Source organism: Leopardus geoffroyi, chromosome C3, assembly GCF_018350155.1.
Source record: "Leopardus geoffroyi isolate Oge1 chromosome C3, O.geoffroyi_Oge1_pat1.0, whole genome shotgun sequence".
NCBI lineage: Eukaryota > Metazoa > Chordata > Mammalia > Carnivora > Felidae > Leopardus > Leopardus geoffroyi.
In genome coordinates this window covers 49,296,627-49,315,205 of record NC_059338.1, presented here as the reverse complement: position 1 = coordinate 49,315,205, position 18,579 = coordinate 49,296,627, and the positions used below count along the sequence as shown (strand labels likewise).

The 18,579-nt window shown below is 38.7% G+C and overlaps 1 protein-coding gene across 11 annotated transcripts in view; it reads left to right on the top strand.

The window, feature by feature from the left end:
* RASAL2 (RAS protein activator like 2) overlaps positions 1–18,579 on the top strand; it is a 362,757-nt gene that overhangs the window by 289,993 nt on the left and 54,185 nt on the right. For all 11 annotated transcript variants that reach the window (XM_045452780.1, XM_045452784.1, XM_045452783.1 and 8 more), the window contains one exon: positions 5,007–5,116. In XM_045452780.1, coding sequence (XP_045308736.1) covers positions 5,007–5,116 — 110 coding nt within the window. The remainder of the gene's footprint in view (positions 1–5,006; positions 5,117–18,579) is intronic.

The window sequence follows — 18,579 nt, the reverse complement described above, 5'->3', positions numbered from 1 at the left end:
TGGAACTTCCTTCTAGTTTCCTTCCCTTCCTTTGATGTGGTAGTTTCTAAGAGGAAAAGCCATGATTCCACCTCGCCTACCCAGTAGTCTCTCTCCCTAGACTCAGATGAAGTTAATACTTATAGGTACCCATTTTCCATTATTTTAAAAGTGCTTTTCCATTCAGTTATCTTATTCTCTGGAATGGCCCTAGGAAGAGGGTTTTTTTATTCCTCGTTTGACAGGTAAGAAATCTGAAGCTTGGAAGTTGCAACTTACTCCAAGTCACTCAATAGGAGAAATTGGAGCTAGAATTTGAAGCCACACTTTGGTTCAGAGTTGCCCGCTCTTTCTGCAGTGGCACTTGTATCGAAAACTCCACAGTGGCTTTTACTCATTTCACTGCCCATTTTATTTCAGTTCTGTTGATATTTATTGAACCCCTACCAAATGCCTGGTATCGGACCTGCCCTGGGAAGGCAAAGATTGTGTAGTCCCTGCCCTGAGGAGTTCAGCGTTTAGAGGGAGGGCTGTTGACACATAAGTGGACCTGCCGTGTGCTAAATGTAAGGCTCGCTGTATGTAATTGGATTCCTCTGAAGCACAGAGAATGGCCACCTCATCTAGAGCCAGGTGGTACATGTCAAAAAAGACACGCTGGAAGATCTCATGCCTTAGCTGAGTCTGAAAGGATGACTTAGCCAGGGAAGAGGGAGGGATATGAGCCGTAGCAGAGATGCATGGTGAGTGTAGAGAATTACAGGCTTCTAGGGTTGCTGGAGGGTAAAGTACGAAGCAGGGAATGACCAGGAATCAGCCTAGGGTATTTAGTAGCTACCAGGTGATACCATAAGGCAAAACTCTTACCCGGCCCCCTCTTGGTACCTTTAGGTTAGGTGTCCATCCTTGGTCCGGTTAGCTATAGTCAGGCCGAAGAACCGCTTGGTGCAAAGGATAGTGATCTGTGCCTAAGGAATCGCTCAGAAGGGGCAGTGGGCAAGTGTGCATGCCATACACTCTGAGGTTTCCTAGGAGGGGTAGTGTCATTGGAAGGCTGGCTCACTGCATAGTTGGTCCAAGACAGAGGCATAGTAGCAGCTGGGACTAGTGTGGAGATGGTGAGTTTTTAGTGGCATCCATTCAACTATGTGATCTCCCTGAACATGTGGGAGACCACATGGCTGAATAGACTGACACCAGACCAACCTTTATAGCCCAAGCTAAACAATATTTTCAGTGAAAACCATGTTTCAGTTATATCAAGGAGATAAAAACAGAATGAAATATTACTGACCACTCTGGGCTGTCTTAAAATTTCCCTTACCTGTATTCCCAGAACAACCATAATTTCACGTATATATTGAGTGCTTACTACAGTTTAGACACTGTGGCAGATGTTAAGATAGGTATAGCATTACCCCTTCCCTCGAAAGTTTAAGGACCAATGGGAGTGATAATTATGCATTAATAGGTGGACAAACCACCTTTCCAACCTTATTTCTCGCTACTCCTACTAATCATATACTGGCCAGACTGAGTCTACGTAAGGGGCACCCGTTTTGTTCTTTGCTAGCTCTTTACATGGCTCCATTTTTCTGTAGCCCTTTCTCCTGTGGTGCTGCCTTGCTCCTCAGCAACCCCCAAACCCAGATCCTGTCTACTCATCAGGACCTAGCATATTGCACTTCTTTTATATAACTTCTCCTTATTTCTCTGGATGATATAACCTCTTCTTTCTCTGAAATCCCGAAATTGTTTCCTATGTACCTCTCTAACATAATACCATATTATCAATTCTAAGATGTGTATTTTCTCACATTTTAACATCTCTGTAAGTTATTCTTCTAAGACACTCTGTTTGTCATCAACATTCTTGAAAGACCACATGATAACATGCTGTGGAAAAACATGAACAACTACTCTAAGTCAAAAAGTAGTTCAGAAGAATGAAGAAGCTAGTTTATTTTGCATTTATTCTTTTTATGTGTACACTATGCACTATATGATAAAAACCTGCCTAAGTAAGTCTTTGAAAAACTTTCTTGATACAAAATAAAAGTTCTAAGAGATTGGGCATCATGTTATAGTTTAACTGGCAGCTTTTTTCTTAGTGTACATAAAATAATAGTGTGACTTAACAATCATTGGTGTCCTAGATTCAAAGAAATATGATAGTTAATTTTTATTTTGTTGATTAAATATGCCAGACATTGAGAACACTTACCTGGGGCGCCTGGGTGTTGCAGTCGGTTAAGCGTCCGACTTCAGCCAGGTCACGATCTCGCGGTCCGCGAGTTCGAGCCCCGCATCAGGCTCTGGGCTGATGGCTCAGAGCCTGGAGCCTGTTTCCGATTCTGTGTCTCCCTCTCTCTCTGCCCCTCCCCCGTTCATGCTCTGTCTCTCTCTGTCCCAAAAATAAATAAACGTTGAAAAAAAAAAATTAAAAAAAAAAAAAAAAAAAGAGAACACTTACCTCCCTAATTGTGTCATATATATATATATATATATATATATATAGCTTCCAAATCCCATATTAAACTATAAGCTCTTTGGGGACAGAGTTTGTGTGTTTATTTTGTCTTTGATTCCCTTACAATACTTGGTATGGTACTTTATGACAAATAGACATAAAACAAATATTTACTAAATAAATGGATTAAAACAAGAAGTATTGTATAGTAAGTGCCACAAAAAGATAAAGTACCGTGTGAGCAAACATCTGCTAGTATATATTCTCACTTAACTGCCTAACTGTATTTTTGTTAGAAATATATTTACATATGGCATTTGGGCAGGTCCTTGAACCAAATCTCAACTTAGGCCAGTGGCTTTTGAATCAACCATACACAATCCTAATAGAATCCTATAAACTCTAGGTCCTTTTTGCAGACCACATTTCTGAGCAAATTAATCATCTTGATTAAATCATGATAAGTAGTAAATAAAGCCTTTGCCTTGGAGAACAAATGACAGTGACTTTCCCTAGCTACAACGCTAAGATTGTACAGAAGACCAGACAAATGCCCGTCTCTAAGAAATATAGTGCTTCCGGGGGCCCCAGCTGACTCAGTACAGCATGCACTTAAAAATAAAATCTTAAAAAAAAATATGTAGTACTTAAAAAATTTTTTTGTTTTCTTGTTTTCTTTCTTCCAGTCAACCTCTATGCTCCTATAATAAAAAACTGCCTAGGGAATTTTTACCCGTATTCTTTGGGCTACAAGAATAACAAGAAATAACGTCTAAGTGTTTTTTTCAGGCAGCTAAATGGTTTTACTTCTGATTCAAATAAGTTTGTTTCCATTTTTCTCTAACGGAAGGAGCAATGCCTGTGTGTTTGCAAAATACTTGGCGTGGGTAACCGCTGTGGTAGTCCACATTACTGTTCACCAAATATTTCCAGTTTTCTTTCTGGATACGTGATACAATTATAGATCCTTTCCCCACAAAAATTAGGCACGGTCGTGTGACTTTTTTGTCCAGTGAAATGAGACCAGAAGTGACATGAAGCTTTAAGAACTAGTACATAATTTGTTCACCTTTCCTTTATCCTCCTGAAGCAGGTATAGATGCACAGAGAAGGAGCCTGCCTTAGCCTAAGTCCCTGAGTGAGGGCAGCACAGAGCCAAGCCCCCATCTCTGTTAGTTGACCTGCTCATAGATAGACATGTTACACGTCTCATACTACTTAGATTGTGAGTGTATTAGATAAACATAATCCCGAGTATCTTGATTAATACAGTCTTCAGCCAAAACAGTAGGCTTTGGTGATAACTAAAAGAGTATAAAAGATTCGGCGTGCTGATCTTGACCCCGTATTTCTTTTTCTTCCTGATGGAAATGTTTATTGTACATAACCCCTACAGGACAGTATTCATCTCAAGGTGATTAGAGTCATTTTCCCAGCATTAACATACTTTTCTTTGAATTACAACTTTTTCTCAAGACATAAGATGTCCTTTCATCTGCCAACAATAGAATTATTACTTGAAAGTAGTGGCTATCATTCATGCGTGCATTTGTTCTATTATTCAACACACTTTTATTGGCTGCTGATTGTTTAGTAGGTGCTAAGACTAGGAAAATATTCAAGGAGCTCTAGATAGTTTGGTGAAAGTGGCAGGAGGGAGGCAGTGGTCAAAAACTATAAAATGCTTTGTTCTCCTGAAGTCTAGATGTTTCAACAGTTTCATAAATGACATTTCATTTATGAAATATTTCACATTTCATTTTAAGATAGTTTACCTACATTTGAAACTTAAGTTTACAAATAACATATTCAAGGTGACGTAGACCAAATTTTAACAACTTTTGAGACCACCAACATATTACCTTGTACTAATTACATAACTCTTTTTTTTTTTTTTTTTTTTTTTGGTTTGATTTTTGGTTTTGGTGTTGGTTTGGTTGGTGTTGGTTTTGGTGTTGGTTTGGTGTTTTATTTTTGGTTTTGGAGGTTTTTTGGCAGCTCTTAGTATAAAGCTTCTTCTCTTCTCACTATCAGCATATTCTTTAAAATTCCTTTAATGTCCTAAGTACCTTCTCACCTCAGGGCTCTTGCATATGCTATTCTCGTTTCCTGTTTTCTCTTAATTTAGTTCAGGAAATTAATTACCAGATGCCTTTTCTATTGAATTGCCTCATAGAAAGGAGTATATTTTTCTGTTACCTTGTTTTGTTTTTAAAAATCTGTTATCAAAATTAGATGTTTCTCTACCATAGCTGGTATAGAAACTAAGAGACAAGAAGTTAAGTGTTATCAAAAAGTATAATTATCCCAATTATCCTAGAAGAAAAAAAAATTTGTTCCATTACCAGGTAGTTTCAAGCAACTATTATTTATAAATTAAAAAATTAAAAGCTGGATTATTTTTTTGGTCTCCATTATAAAATGGGCATTTTGTAGGGCATTAAATTTTTTTGGTCTCCATTATAACATTCTTTTCAAAAGCGGTACAAAGCAGTAAGAAGACAGCAAGGCGCTATTATGGTTTTCTCTCCCATCACCTTCTGCCTTTTCGTTCTAGGGGTTCTTCAGCAAGCGCCTGAAAGGCTCCATCAAGAGGACCAAAAGCCAATCAAAGCTTGACAGAAACACGAGCTTTCGGCTTCCATCCCTTCGTAACACAGATGACAGGTAGGAAGTTAACTTGCTTGAAGCAGGAAAAGCAGTGTGGTTTTTTTGTTTTTAAACGGAAAAAGCAGTTCTACAGTGGGTTTTGATAAGGCATTTTTGGCCTTCTCTAACTTTACATCAATGACAATTGGAAAGATCTAAGACTACAATTGACTCATTTTGTCTTCGGGGTTTTTTTGTTTGTTGTTTTTTGTTTCTTTGTTTATTGTCTTGCTCATATTGAGGCAATTTACAAAGTGTTGACTCAAATACCCAGCCAGTTTAAGAATCTTATAATATTGGAAATTAAGAACGAATTGAAATGCTGTTTCTGTAGAATCAAATTCTAGTGGTTGGAGATGTATCTTTCTTTTGTAAAATGACGGACGATAGGGATGATGATGGTGACAGTAGCAAACATGTTCTGAGCCCTGAACCAGCCACTTTATATACATTATCTTGTTCAATCTTTATAGTAACCCTGTAAGATATTCTTATCACCACTTTGTAGATGAAGAATCTGAGGCACAGAGAGATTAAGTAATCTTGCCCAAGGTCATAGAGCTCAGTAAAAAGCAAAAATGGTATTTGAACTTGAGCAATTGGGCTCAAGTCTGTGCTGTTCCCTGCTGCATTGTTCTTTGTGTACAGCATATGGAACCAGTTGTCTTGGTTTGCAGTCACACCTAGAAGACCTGAATGAAAAGGAATATTTTGATTCTTAGGACTGTCAGCTTGAGTAACCCTCAAATGCGTAGCTCACTAGGGACAACAACCTTCTAAAATGATTGAATGTGAGGGGCGCCTGGGTGGCTCAGTCGGTTAAGCGTCTGACTTCGGCTCGGGTCATGATCTCGCGGTCCGTGAGTTCGAGCCCTGCGTCGGGCTCTGTGCTGACAGCCCAGAGCCTGGAGCCTGTTTCAGATTCTGTGTCTCCCTCTCTCTCTGCCCCTCCCCTGTTCATGCTCTGTCTCTCTCTGTCTCAAAAATAAATAAACGTTAAAAAAAAAATTAAAAATAAATAAATAAAATCATTGTGCACCAGGGCACATTGTTCAAAATTTAGGAAATGGTGCCTGCTGTATCCTGACACATCACCACCATCACTAACATTTATCGAATGCCTACTACGTGCCAAGCATTTTTAATGTAGTTTCTCATGTAATATAACCTTAGATACTTTTATTATCCTCATTTTACAGATGAGGAACTAAGGCAACAGAGATTGAGAAACTTGCCCAAGGTCACACAGCTAGTAAGGAGTGGAGTATGTCTGCCTTTTGTATTTGCTACTCTTAATGTATACTGGTTTTTTTTTCCTTTCACTAAGTCCATTATTTTCAGTTACCCACATTACAAATAAAGATTACAGTCTCTGTAATGGCAGATTATAGATTTACCAGGCAGAAAATTACTCTTCTTTTTTATAGATGAAGTAAGTTGTCCCCCATCCTGACTTGATGAGAGACTACTGCTATATCAGCTCTTCTTATCCCCGAACCCCTTTAGAGTTACTCTGTGAAATTTGCAACTCTGTCCAATTTACTGTGTAATTGCATTGTTAATCATCTCCTTCACACCTCTTTGTTTTAAGGTAACCAAAACAAAGCTGATTTTTGCTTTTCCTATTTTTTCTTCCTATTATTTTACAACTTCCATCATTCTAAGAATTAAAAACGTTTTCTAAATAAGTCTCAAGAAAATGGAGTGACTTTTTTTTTTTTTCCCAGAATATTGGCTTTTAAGAACAGCGATGTCGTGCGGCCTCTAAAATACCCCCCATCCAGTAGCCACTGCCTTAAACTCTGCAGCATTATGCATATACATGGGAGATGAGAGATTTTTTTATAGGCGCACTTTATTTTGTAAACTTGCACTAAATTTCACTTTAATTTCACAGTGTTCCCTCCCATTCCATTTTGCTTAGGTAACCTAAAAGAACGCTTGGGTTGAGTTACTAAGAGATTGTATTCTCCTAAAGTCTCTGATCGTGCTGTTATACAGCTAGTGTACTTCAGCCTTTCCAGTGACCTAAATCCATCATGTGGGCCTGCCTCGCTGTCCTGCTGCAGTCAGTGGTAGTATCTTTGTGTCTCAAATACAGCATAATAAAAAGGTGCTCATTAATCTCAAATATTTGGATTTTTCAAATCCACTTGAATTATAAAAGTTTCCCAAACAGAAATTTTTCAAAAACTTTATTTTTCCCATATTGCGATATACTCACTAGAGTTTGGATGTATTACAGTTTAAGAAAAAAACAAAAACAGGCTCTTTTGTCTTCAGATCATCTGGAGATGCAGGTAAATACAACTGAGGTACCAGATATTATCTTTTCACTTCTTCTATGAGTTCTTTGAATTGGTGCCCTTATAGGTGTGACCAAAGATTCTTTCAAAGACCCTGGTTTTCTTGGGTTGTGTTCATCAATTGCCAAAATCTGGCCATTTCATCCAAAATGGTATATAGTGTCTAAATCTCAGTAGCAGAGCATTTCTGTTCTTATATCAAATCCATAGAAACTCTAGGCAAACCTAGTAACCAGCCCTTTTTTTCAGTTTTTAAATTGTGCAGTAAAATACATGTCTTTGTTTTAAAAAGTGTTAGTACATAAATACAGATCAAAAAGCTGAAGTCGCCCTTCACCTTCCCCAGCGCCCCCTATAAATAACCTCATTAACAGTTTGTATATTTTCAAACCACTTTAAAAATCCATACACATGGAGCACCTGGGTAGCTCAGTCAGTTGGGCATTCAGCTCCTGATTTCGGCTCAGGTCATGGTCTCGCGGTTCATGGGTTCCGGCCCCATGTGGGGCTGACAAGTGCAGAGTCCGCTGGGGATTTTCTCTCTCCTCCTCTCTCACTCTGCCCCACTCCCACTCATGTGTGCTTGCTCTCTCTCTCTCTCTCTCTCTCTCAAATAAACTTTAAAAAATTTTTTAAAAATACATATATTTTACTTATTTTCATATGCGATGGGATCATATTACGCATTTTTTTGTGACTAACTTTTCAGTATATTTTGGACAACTTTTATGTCAGTATGTGTAAATCTACATTATTTTAACAGCCGTCTTCTTCGTATGCTAGTTTTTTGTAACATCTATTTCACTTCTGTGTGGATATTTTAACTGTTTCCCTCCGTGGGGCACAAAATAGAGATGTAATGGACATCTTTGAACATATACGTTTTTTATCCTTATGTGATTAAGTCAGATTTCTGAAGTAGAACTACCAGGTAGAGTAGATGCACGTAATCAAATTGTCCTTCAAAAAAGCTATAGCAATTATCATTTCCACCAACAGATTAGGATTACTTTTATCTTTTAAACAGCATTGTACATTGAGTCGATATGATGGAATAAATAGTAATCATAAACACCTACATGGTATTTACAATGTGCTAAGACCCTGTTCTAAGCATTTTACATAAGCTAACTCATTTGATCATCACAGCCATCCCATGAGGTAGTTACTGTAATGACCTCATTATGAAGATGAGAAAACTGAGGCACAGAGAAATTATGAAATTGCACAAGGTTAGAAAATGGCAGAACTATGTTTCGAATCCAAGAAGTTTGTCTCTAGAGTCCACAGTCTTAAACTTTATGCTATACTGCTTCTCAAAAAAAAGTGAGTGAAGGGGGATGTAGTTTTTGTTTTAATTTGTGTCTGCCTAATGTCTAATAAGTTGAATGAATATCTTTTCACTTATTCTATGACTTGTTTACTTATTGCTTTGCTCATTTTTCTACTGCACTATTTTTTCCTTTTTTTTTTTTTTTTTTTTTTTTTTTTTTTTTGCTAGGGATCATAAGCCACTATTACACATGTTGCTAAAATTTTTCCTCTGGTCTGTTTCTTATCTTTTAAAAATCATGTCCCTAAATTATATAGAAGTTTTAGATCTTCATTTGGTCTGACATGCCCATCTTTTTCTTTGTGGCTTACCTGGCCAAATTTGACCAGAACACTGAAAAAGCCAGGGATCTGTTTCTCATTACATTTCTCATTACGATGCTGTGCAAATCACTTTATCTCTCCACCCCCCTTTCAAAAGGAAGAGAGATTCTATCTACAGGTATCAGAGAATAATGTAGTAGTGATCAAGATATGTTGAATTCTTCAAGGTTTTTGATTACCACAAAACTTATCTGTACTCATAGCATTTTAAGAAGATAAAGTTATTCTCATGAGGTCTAAGTTACTACTTTAAGATGGCAGAGACACCATTTTAAATGAGTTTTCCTACATATGACAAGTAAGCTTTTCTGTGTAAAATACCATAGAGTATTTTAACATGCAGACTTGATTGATCTAAAAGATCCTCATGGCCCCAGGCTCATCTCGCCAATGATCTACTGGTTACAAACACTGCTGTAAGGCTGTGGTCGAATTTGGTATCAGTGTTGCTTTTTGGATCAATTTCTAATAATCCTTAAACTAAGAATTTCCTTTGTGAAGTTGTGGAGCACAGGTATAAAAAGTGAAGCTTTGACAATATTTCTAAAAACTAAATTTCTTCTTTTTTTTAATGTTGATTCTTGGGGGAGAGAGAGAAAGAGAGAGAGAAAACACAGGTGGGGAGGAGCACAGAGAGAGGGAGACAGAGAATGTGAAGCAGTCTTCAGGCTCTAAGCTGTCAGCATAGAAGTCTAACACAGGGCTTGAACTCTGGAACCAGGAGATCATGTCCTGAGCCGAAATCAGACGCTTAGCCAACTGAGCCATCCAGGTGCCCCTAAAAACCAAATCTCTTGGTATATAGTAACATCCATGATATGTGACCGTTAGGTACACATTAGAAAGCTGTGTGCTACAAAGGAATGTAGAGATCTAAAGACATGGCCCCCAACCTCAGGAAAGTCCAATAAAAGAAGTAAATATCCAGGAGGAAATGGTACAGGTGAGGTGAGACTACTTCTGCTGGATATTCAGGAATGACTTTACAGGGCAGTGGCCTATGAGTGGAACACGTATAATTTGAACTTAGACACAGGGAGAGAGCTTTTCTCAGAATGGAAATAATGAGCAAAAGCAGACAGTAGGAAATTATGGAGATTGAAGAGAAATATTGAATAGTTGATGGTGTGTAAATTGGAAAGGAAGGAAATAAGATTGGACAGGTAAAATTCCAGTTTTGAAGTTGGTAGGTAAAAAGCTGCTGGCTTTTTTTGTCTTAAAAATTATTCACTATAAGAAACAGAAACAGGAACTCCATCTTTGATGGGACAAGGAGAAAACAGTGACAGGTGACTTAAAATTCGGGGAAGACCAGGTGTAGTTGCCGACAGAATGAAATCCTAAAATTGTATCACTTAGGATTCAGATCAGCTCATAGTTAACAGATACTCAAAATAGTAATGGCTTAAATGGGTGAAATTACTTCTTCCTCACCTAAAAGAATCTGAAGGTGGGCCGTCCAGGGCTAAGGGACCAGGGCTGTTCGTGAGCTTTTTCCTCTGCCATCCCCAGGGTCTTCAAGGCTCTCTTTATGGGTACATTGTAGCTACTGAAGCTTCAGCCATAGCATCCATGTTTTAGGCATCATAAAAGGGCACCTGTCTTCCAGGTAAGTTAATACCCTTTAAAGCAGTTTTCCTGAAATCCCATCCAGTGACTTCTGTTTGTGTCTCATTGCCATCTCTTTCTGCAAGAGAGGCTGAGAAATGTTATACCTGATACATTGTTGTCCCCCAAAATGCAAGAGTCTGTTATTCAGGAAGGAGGGAGAAATAGACATCAGGAAAACCGTCTCTAACAAAAGAAGGAGACTGACTTACTCACCCGCCTCCAGAAGTCTGGAATGATTCAGCTCTCACCCAGCTCTAGAAGGCCAACAGTCAGGCTTACATTTATCACATAGCAAATGTGAGAAACTGAACCAATCCAGGTAAAAAAAAAAAAAAAAAAAAAAAGCCTGCAGATAACAACATTTGTGTTCCCCTATTACAATCCTCTCTGATAATTCCACTCGTAAGTATATCCAGGAAAAATGAAAACATATGTCACCACAAAAACTTGTACATGGAGTGTTCGTGGCAACATTATTTATAATAGCCATAAAGTGGTAATGACCCAAATGTCCATCAACTGATGAATGAATACACAAAACATGATGTATCCATACAATGCGTTACCGTTTACCCTTAAACGCAACACAGGAGTTAGGTGTGCTGACCACCTCCCCCCAACCTTGCGCAGTTGAAAATCCATATATAATTTTTGACTCCCCCAAAACTTAACTGCTAATAGCCTGCTGTTGGCCAGATTCCTTATTGGTAACATAAACAGTCAATTAATGTATTTTGTATGTGGCATATATCATATACTCTATTCTTACAATAAAGTAAACTAGAAAAAAGAAAATGTTAAAATCCTAAGGAAGAGACAGTATATTTACAGTCCTGTACTATAAATGTATTTACTGTATTTACTGAAAAAAAAATCCACTTATAAGTGGACCTGCATAATTCAAACCTGGGTTGTTCAAGGGCCAAATGGATTATTCAATCATAAAAAGGAATGACGTACTGGTACATGCTACAACATGGATAAATCTTGAAAACCTTATGCTGAGTAAAAAAGACCATCACAAAAGACCATGTATTGTAGGATTCCATCTATGAAATGCCCAGAATAAGCAAATCTATGGAGACAGTAGATTAGTGGTTGCCAGAGGCTGGGGATATAAGGTGGGGGAAAGGATGAATGAGGAATGACCACTGATGGACGTGAGGCTTCTTTTTGGAGTGATGAAAGTGTTTGAAGTGTAGATTGTGGTGATAATTGCATAAATCTGAATATACTGAAAACTATATGCGTTAAATGATAGATTTTATGGTATGTGAATCATATCTCAATAAAGATGTTAAATTATCAAAAAAAGAAAAAAGAAAAAAAAGCAGCTGACCAGGAAATACTCTATGGTGAACCTCATTAGTCTATCAGCTCCATCCCAGTGTGCAAAGCTGCCATTATGCTGTTCAGTGCTTTGCTATTAAATATAAACAGATCACCGAGAATCTCCAGATATTGGAGGAAAGTCTCCAACATGAAAGAGAGCAAAACAAACAAATAGGAGGGAGAAAAAAAATAATCCAGAAGAAACAGAACAGAGCCTGTTCTGCACAGAGCCAAAAACACCTTTAAAGCATAATGTTTTCAAAAGATAAGAGTGTACATCTATGAAACATTAACAAGATGTTATAAGAAAAAGAACATCAAAGGAACAAGAAAGAGAGCTTGGAAATTAAAAATATAGAATCTCAAGTCAAGTCACTCTCCCAGAAAGTGGGACAGAAATTGAGAAAATCAACCCAGAAGATGCTGGTAAAAGAGAACATAGAAAATTTTGGGGGGAGGAAATTGTTAAAGAAACAACACAAGAAAATTTCTCAAAACCAGAAAACATAAATGTCCAGGTGGGGTACCTGGGTGGCTCAGTCGGTTGAGCGTCCTGCTCTGGGTTTCAGTTCAGGTCGTGATCTCCCAGTTTTGTGGGTTTGAGCCCAGTGTCTGGCCCTGCAGCAGCAGCATGGAGCCCGCCTGGGATTCTGTCTCTCTCTCCCTCTCTCCATGCCCCTCCCCTGCTCACACTGTCTCCGTCACTCTCAAACACATTTAAAACAAATGTTTTTGCACAAGCATTAATGTGCAGGTTACAAAGACCACCAAATTTGCAGCACAGTGAATAAAAAAAGATAAGAGACCCCCCCCAACACACACACACACACACACACCAATTCACATCATCAAGAAATATCAGATCACCAAGACTTAAAAAATCTTAAAAGCTTCTGGAAAGAAAAAAATAGGTTACATGAAGAGGAGGAGTGGGTGGATTGCATTGTATTTCTCAATAGAAATGTTGAAAACCAGAAGTCAGTGGAGAAAGGTCTTCAAAATTCTGAGTGGAAATTATTCTCAACCTAACATTCCATATACAGGGAAGTCCTTGAATGTCGTACTGAGGGGTTTGGATTTTATTGTATAAGCACTGGAGAGCCTTTAAACAATTTTGAGCAAGGAAGTGACCTAATTGTGCTATGTATAGATTAATCCAGGAATGGAATTTCAAATGACTTGGTTTGCAGAGACTAAGTTTGGGAAACCAGTGAGCAAAAAGCTATTGTAAGAAGTAATGGAGGCTGTAAGGAGGATAGTGACACTGGGAACGAAGAGGCAAAGACACGACGGGAGGACCATTTTAGCGGCAAAATCAATAGGATGTCACAAAGTCATCATAGTTCCAAAGCCATCTAATCAGATAAAAGCCAGTAAAGTGATTTCCTAGAATCAATATTGGCAACATTTTCAAATTAAAGCCATGTCATGTGGGAGGGTGTTGGGACAGGAGAAGACTGATATTTATACCTTTCACATGCATTTTAGAAAGTTTAAAGAAGTGGGAAATGCTGAAGAACAGTGGTCATGTTGCCTTGTCAGGCATTGCAGGGCTCTCACTGCCCACCGGGCTGCCAGCCTCGCTCTGAAAGGGCTGCTTACATTGACCAGTCTTGAGGTAAAGATACACACATGGAGAAGAATTTTCCTAACCCCTCCAAACATCCCTCAAATGAAAACTTTCGCAGTAATGTCCTCAATTCTGAGGCTCACTGACAAAGCGAGGTTTTAAAGCAGACTGCTTGTTCATTTTCAGGAGACAGCTAAAAGCTGAGTGTGGTGTTCATTCGTAGGGGGGACTTTGGAACGATATGCTGAGCTTCTTGAGTCTCTCCTTTTTAGAACCATTTTTTTTTTAACTTTTTACTTTGAATTTATATACTCACCAGAAATTGTAAAAATAGTATATGGAGTTTTACAAACCCTTCCCCCCAGCTTTCCCCAATAGCAATATCTTATAACTGTACCATAATATCAAAACCAGATCGTTGATCTTGGTACAATACTATTAAGTGGACTACAGACTTCATTTAGTTTTCACCAATTTTTATACGCACTCATTTGTGTGTGTTTACAATTCTTTGCAATTTAATCCTACGTATAGATTTGTGTAATCACCACCACAATCAAGATACAGAATTGTTTCATTACCAGAAAAGAACTCCCTCTGGTACCTTTTTACAGTCATACCCGCCTCCCCACACCCATCCCTGCCCTCTAGCAACCACTAATTTGTTTTCCAGCTCTATAGTTTTGCTATTTCAAGAATGTTATATAAATGGAATCATATAGCATATAACCAATTAAGATTGCCTTTTTTTAGTGCATAGAATGCCCTTGAAGTCCATCCAAGTTGTTGCATCCAGCAGTAGTTTGTTCCTTGTTATTGCTGAGTAGTATTCCATCATATGGATGTACCAGAATTCATGGGCGCATTCACCCACTGAAGAACATTTAGGTACGCATGAAGAAAAGCCACGTATGCATAAGTTTTCACTGGTGTAAATGCACAAGACTGCAATTGCTGGGTGGGATGGTAAGCCCATGTTTAAGTATATGTGAAACTGCCAAACTATTTTCCAGGGTGTCTGTAACCATTTTACACTCCCAGCAGCAGTGTTTACAGGGTTGTTTACGTCCCAAGAGATTTTCACCTACGTTTCCTTCTAGAAGTGTTAATGATTTTTAGCTTTTATATTTAGGTTGCTAATCCATTTATTTAATCTTTGGTTGCTTTAAATAGAAGGTCTTGACTCAGAACTTGTGTTCAGTCCCAGATACTAATCAGAACTTCATACTTCTCCCAGCCAAGCCGGTTACAGGGAGTCTGCCTTCCTTTGGAGAAGGAAATATTATAAATTACTTACTTCTCTCCTCATCTGCTCTTCTCTTCCAGCTTATTTACCATGGTTTTAGGTGCCCTCCAGGCTCTGGGCAACAGGAGACAGGAAGGCAAAGGGGGCTAAGAAAGTTCTAGTACTATCTTAACCTTCCATAATGCTGTCTGAGCCTGGCCAGTGTTCAAAGCTGACCGCTCCGTCATGGGGTACTTGGGGGAATTCTTCACAGGTGTCTTGTCTCTGAGTCGCTCTTGCCTATGGTTTCCTTGAGGTTAGCAGGTACTTGTCTTTCTTAGGTGTTGCCTAAAACTCCTTTCAGAACTTTGAGGAGGGAATTCTTGTTCTTCTGGTCTCTTCACCCTTCCAGTCCTCTGGTCCACAGGAAACATCCATACATCCTTTGCCCTGACAGACCTCTAGGAGCGCAGGCTAATCCAAAAGCATCAGCCCTCTTGGGTTCTGCCACCAACGGCTAGTCATTTCTCATCATCTAGATGTCCCAGATGGAATCAAATGCCACCCTGTATGCATCGACTACCCTTGTCGGAGGCAGGGTGATGAGCCTCACAGCTTTCTCCAAAAATTCTCTCTTGCAAAATCCTTTCCCTTCTCCTTACTCTGACCACTTTTTATAGTCCTGTTCTGAGAGGATCAAGGTCATAGAACTGGTTCCAAAACATTTCCTTTGTAAAGTTCTACAGTTTGTCTGGTATTTGACTTCAGCGTACACATCTGTTTTATGTCTGTGTCTCAATTGAAACCTCAATTCTAATATCTCATCACATGTATATAATACTTTTATTCATCTTTGGTCTTTGGCCTAACACACAAAGTGCAACATGGCCCTGTCCATACCTGACTCTCAGCATTGTCTCCTACCACTCCAATGAAAAGCCTGTCATTTACTTACCATACTGTTATGTATTTCTGTGCTTTTGATCCTGCCGCCCTCTCTATCCCAAATACCATTTCCTGTTCCTACACCCTGTCCTTTGTCATAACTCAGAACATGTTCTAATTCATACTCATGCCAACAGCACCCAAATCAGGAATACTATGCCTTTGGACTTCTTTGCCCTGTTCTTCCCATATATCATCCCAAACTAGGCACCTACCCCATGTACCCACTAATGGCCAAACTTATGGGACTGTTATAGGACTACTACTTTCTACTGTATTTATCCTTTCGTATTTCTGCTTAGTGCAGCAGCCTTGGAAACTCCTCAAGAGTACAAACATCCTTTGTGCCCTCCTCCCCCAGCACGATGCCTGTCCTATTCAGGAACTTAATGTTTGTTGGCCTGAAACTGAAGAGTCCAAACAAATTATAGATGATAGGAGAAGAATAATCTTTTTCAATATGGTATACTTGGAGAGATGACAGTTCCTCAGAAATGACTGGATTTCAGGTTGTTAATTAATAAGTCTAGCTGTAGATTATAGTTTCTCTTACCAGTGTTTACTGCTATGGGCCAATTAAGGATCCCTTAGTTTTATGAACTAAAATCCAATCCAGTTGTATCATGATAGCATTTTAAAATTCATTAGAATGCTTCTATTTAAAAAGAAAAGTTGTTTGTGTATATTTTTTCCTTCTGTCTTCATATTCTTCCAGCAAACAATATTTTGAAGACTAACTGTCTTGATCTCAGCCAAATGAATACTTTACATAAGATGAACTCATCACTGTGAAAAAGCCCCATGTCGGCAATGATAGCCCCATTTGTACGGTGCTGTAGTCTTGAGATGTTTGTGCAATCATAGGTGATTACATTTGATTCTCAATAACTGTATGAGGTATAGGAAGAGAAATCATTATCCACATTTTACAAATGAGGTAACTAAGTTTCAGAAAGAATGAACTATTTGTTCCACATCACGTGTAGCTAGCGAGTGATTTGAAGTGACATAAATATATAGAGCTTTTGGCTCCTAGTTGAGTGCCTTTTCCATTATACTCTCTGTTGCACGTGTCCGTAGGAATCCTAACTTGCTGAGGAAATGATTGAGAGAGAAGGAAAAATGAAAGGTAAAAATCACACATACATACATACACACAAACATACTCAAAAGAATAGCTTTTAGTAAAAGTAAAATAGCACGCAGTGATAACAAATGTGTCAGGTTGTGGTCATAATATTTCCACAATTTGTTGAAATAAAAAGCTAGCTCCCTGGGGTGCCTGGGTGGCTCAGTCAGTTAAACGTCTGGCTCTTAGGTTTCGGCTCACAGTTCGTGAGTTCGAGCCCCATGCCAGGCTTGACATTGACAGCGCAGAGCCTGCTTGGGATTTCTTTCTCCCTCTCTCTCTGCCCCTCTGCAGCTTGTTTTCTCTCTCCCTCTCTCTCTCTGCCCCTCCGCAGCTTGTTTTCTCTCTCCCTCTCTCTCTGCCCCTCCGCAGCTTGTTTTCTCTCTCCCTCTCTCTCTGCCCCTCCGCAGCTTGTTTTCTCTCTCTCTCTGAAAAAGTAAATAAACATTAAAAAAAAAAAAATCCAGCTCCCTTTATACTCCTTTCATCTCCGCCCCACCCATTTATTTTTGAGAGAGACGGAGTGCGAGCGGGAGAGGGACACAGAGACAGGGAGACACAGGATCCAAAGCAGGCTCCAGGCTCCAAGCTGTCAGCACAGAGCCCGATGCAGGGCTGGAACCCACGAGCCGTGAGATCATGACCTGAGCCGAAAAGTTGGATGCTCAACCGATTGAACTACCCAGGCATACTAATACAGCTGGCTTTCTTATGATCTTAGAATTGAAGAATCCTTTCTAAGCATAAACTGGGAGGACTAATTATAAATATGACAGGAAGAGTACGAATTTACTTAACATACAAAGTGCCACTTGTGTATTCAGAGAAAAAGTTTAGGAACACGAAATAGCAGTTTGTAACTCACAGAAAAGAGAATTGAGATTGCCAGTAAACATTAAGACGTCTCAATCTCGTAATTAAAGAAGTGCGTGCAAGGGCAGTGATGAAGTGCCATTCCCCACCAGTTATCCTGGCAAAAGTTTTCGAAGTTCAGCCCTATCCCATTTTGGTGATAGGGTAGAGAAACACGCACCTCTGGTAGGAGTTGACGTTGATGCCATGTTTTCTGTAGCATAATTAACCAGCATCAAAATTTTAAATGTGTGTGTTCTCTGATCTAGCAGTTTCACATCTGGAAATTTAAGCCATAAGTACATGCACATGTGCATAAAGATATGTCTACTAAGATACTTTTTGAAACTGGGTGGTAGTCAGAGAAAAAGAAAGAAAAGAAGAAAAAACTTACCTGATCATCAGGGACTACTTATCTACCATAGGCCCATGTAAGGGAATTTCGTATGGTTAGTAACAAGAGACAAATTATATCTATGTGTTCCAATATGGCCAGAAGTCCAAAATACACTCTTAAGGAAAAAAAAAGTATGGTAGAATCCCATTTGTATGTGTGTGTGTATGTGTGTATACACATATATGTGTGTATGTGTAATGTACATGTATACATTTGGTTGTCTTTGTATAAAAATTTTTAGAAGGGGTCACAAAAATTATTAATATTTTATTATAGTTTATTATTATTGTCAATTGTTAGTATTTTCTACAGGAGATTGAGGAAGGTACCTATATTTATATTCTTCACCCTCTATCCTTCTGAGCTTTTGGAATTTGTTACCATTTATTTCTTCATTGTTTAAGGGGAAGAAAATGATTAATTCGAAAAAAAAAAAACAAAAAACCTTCAACCTCATG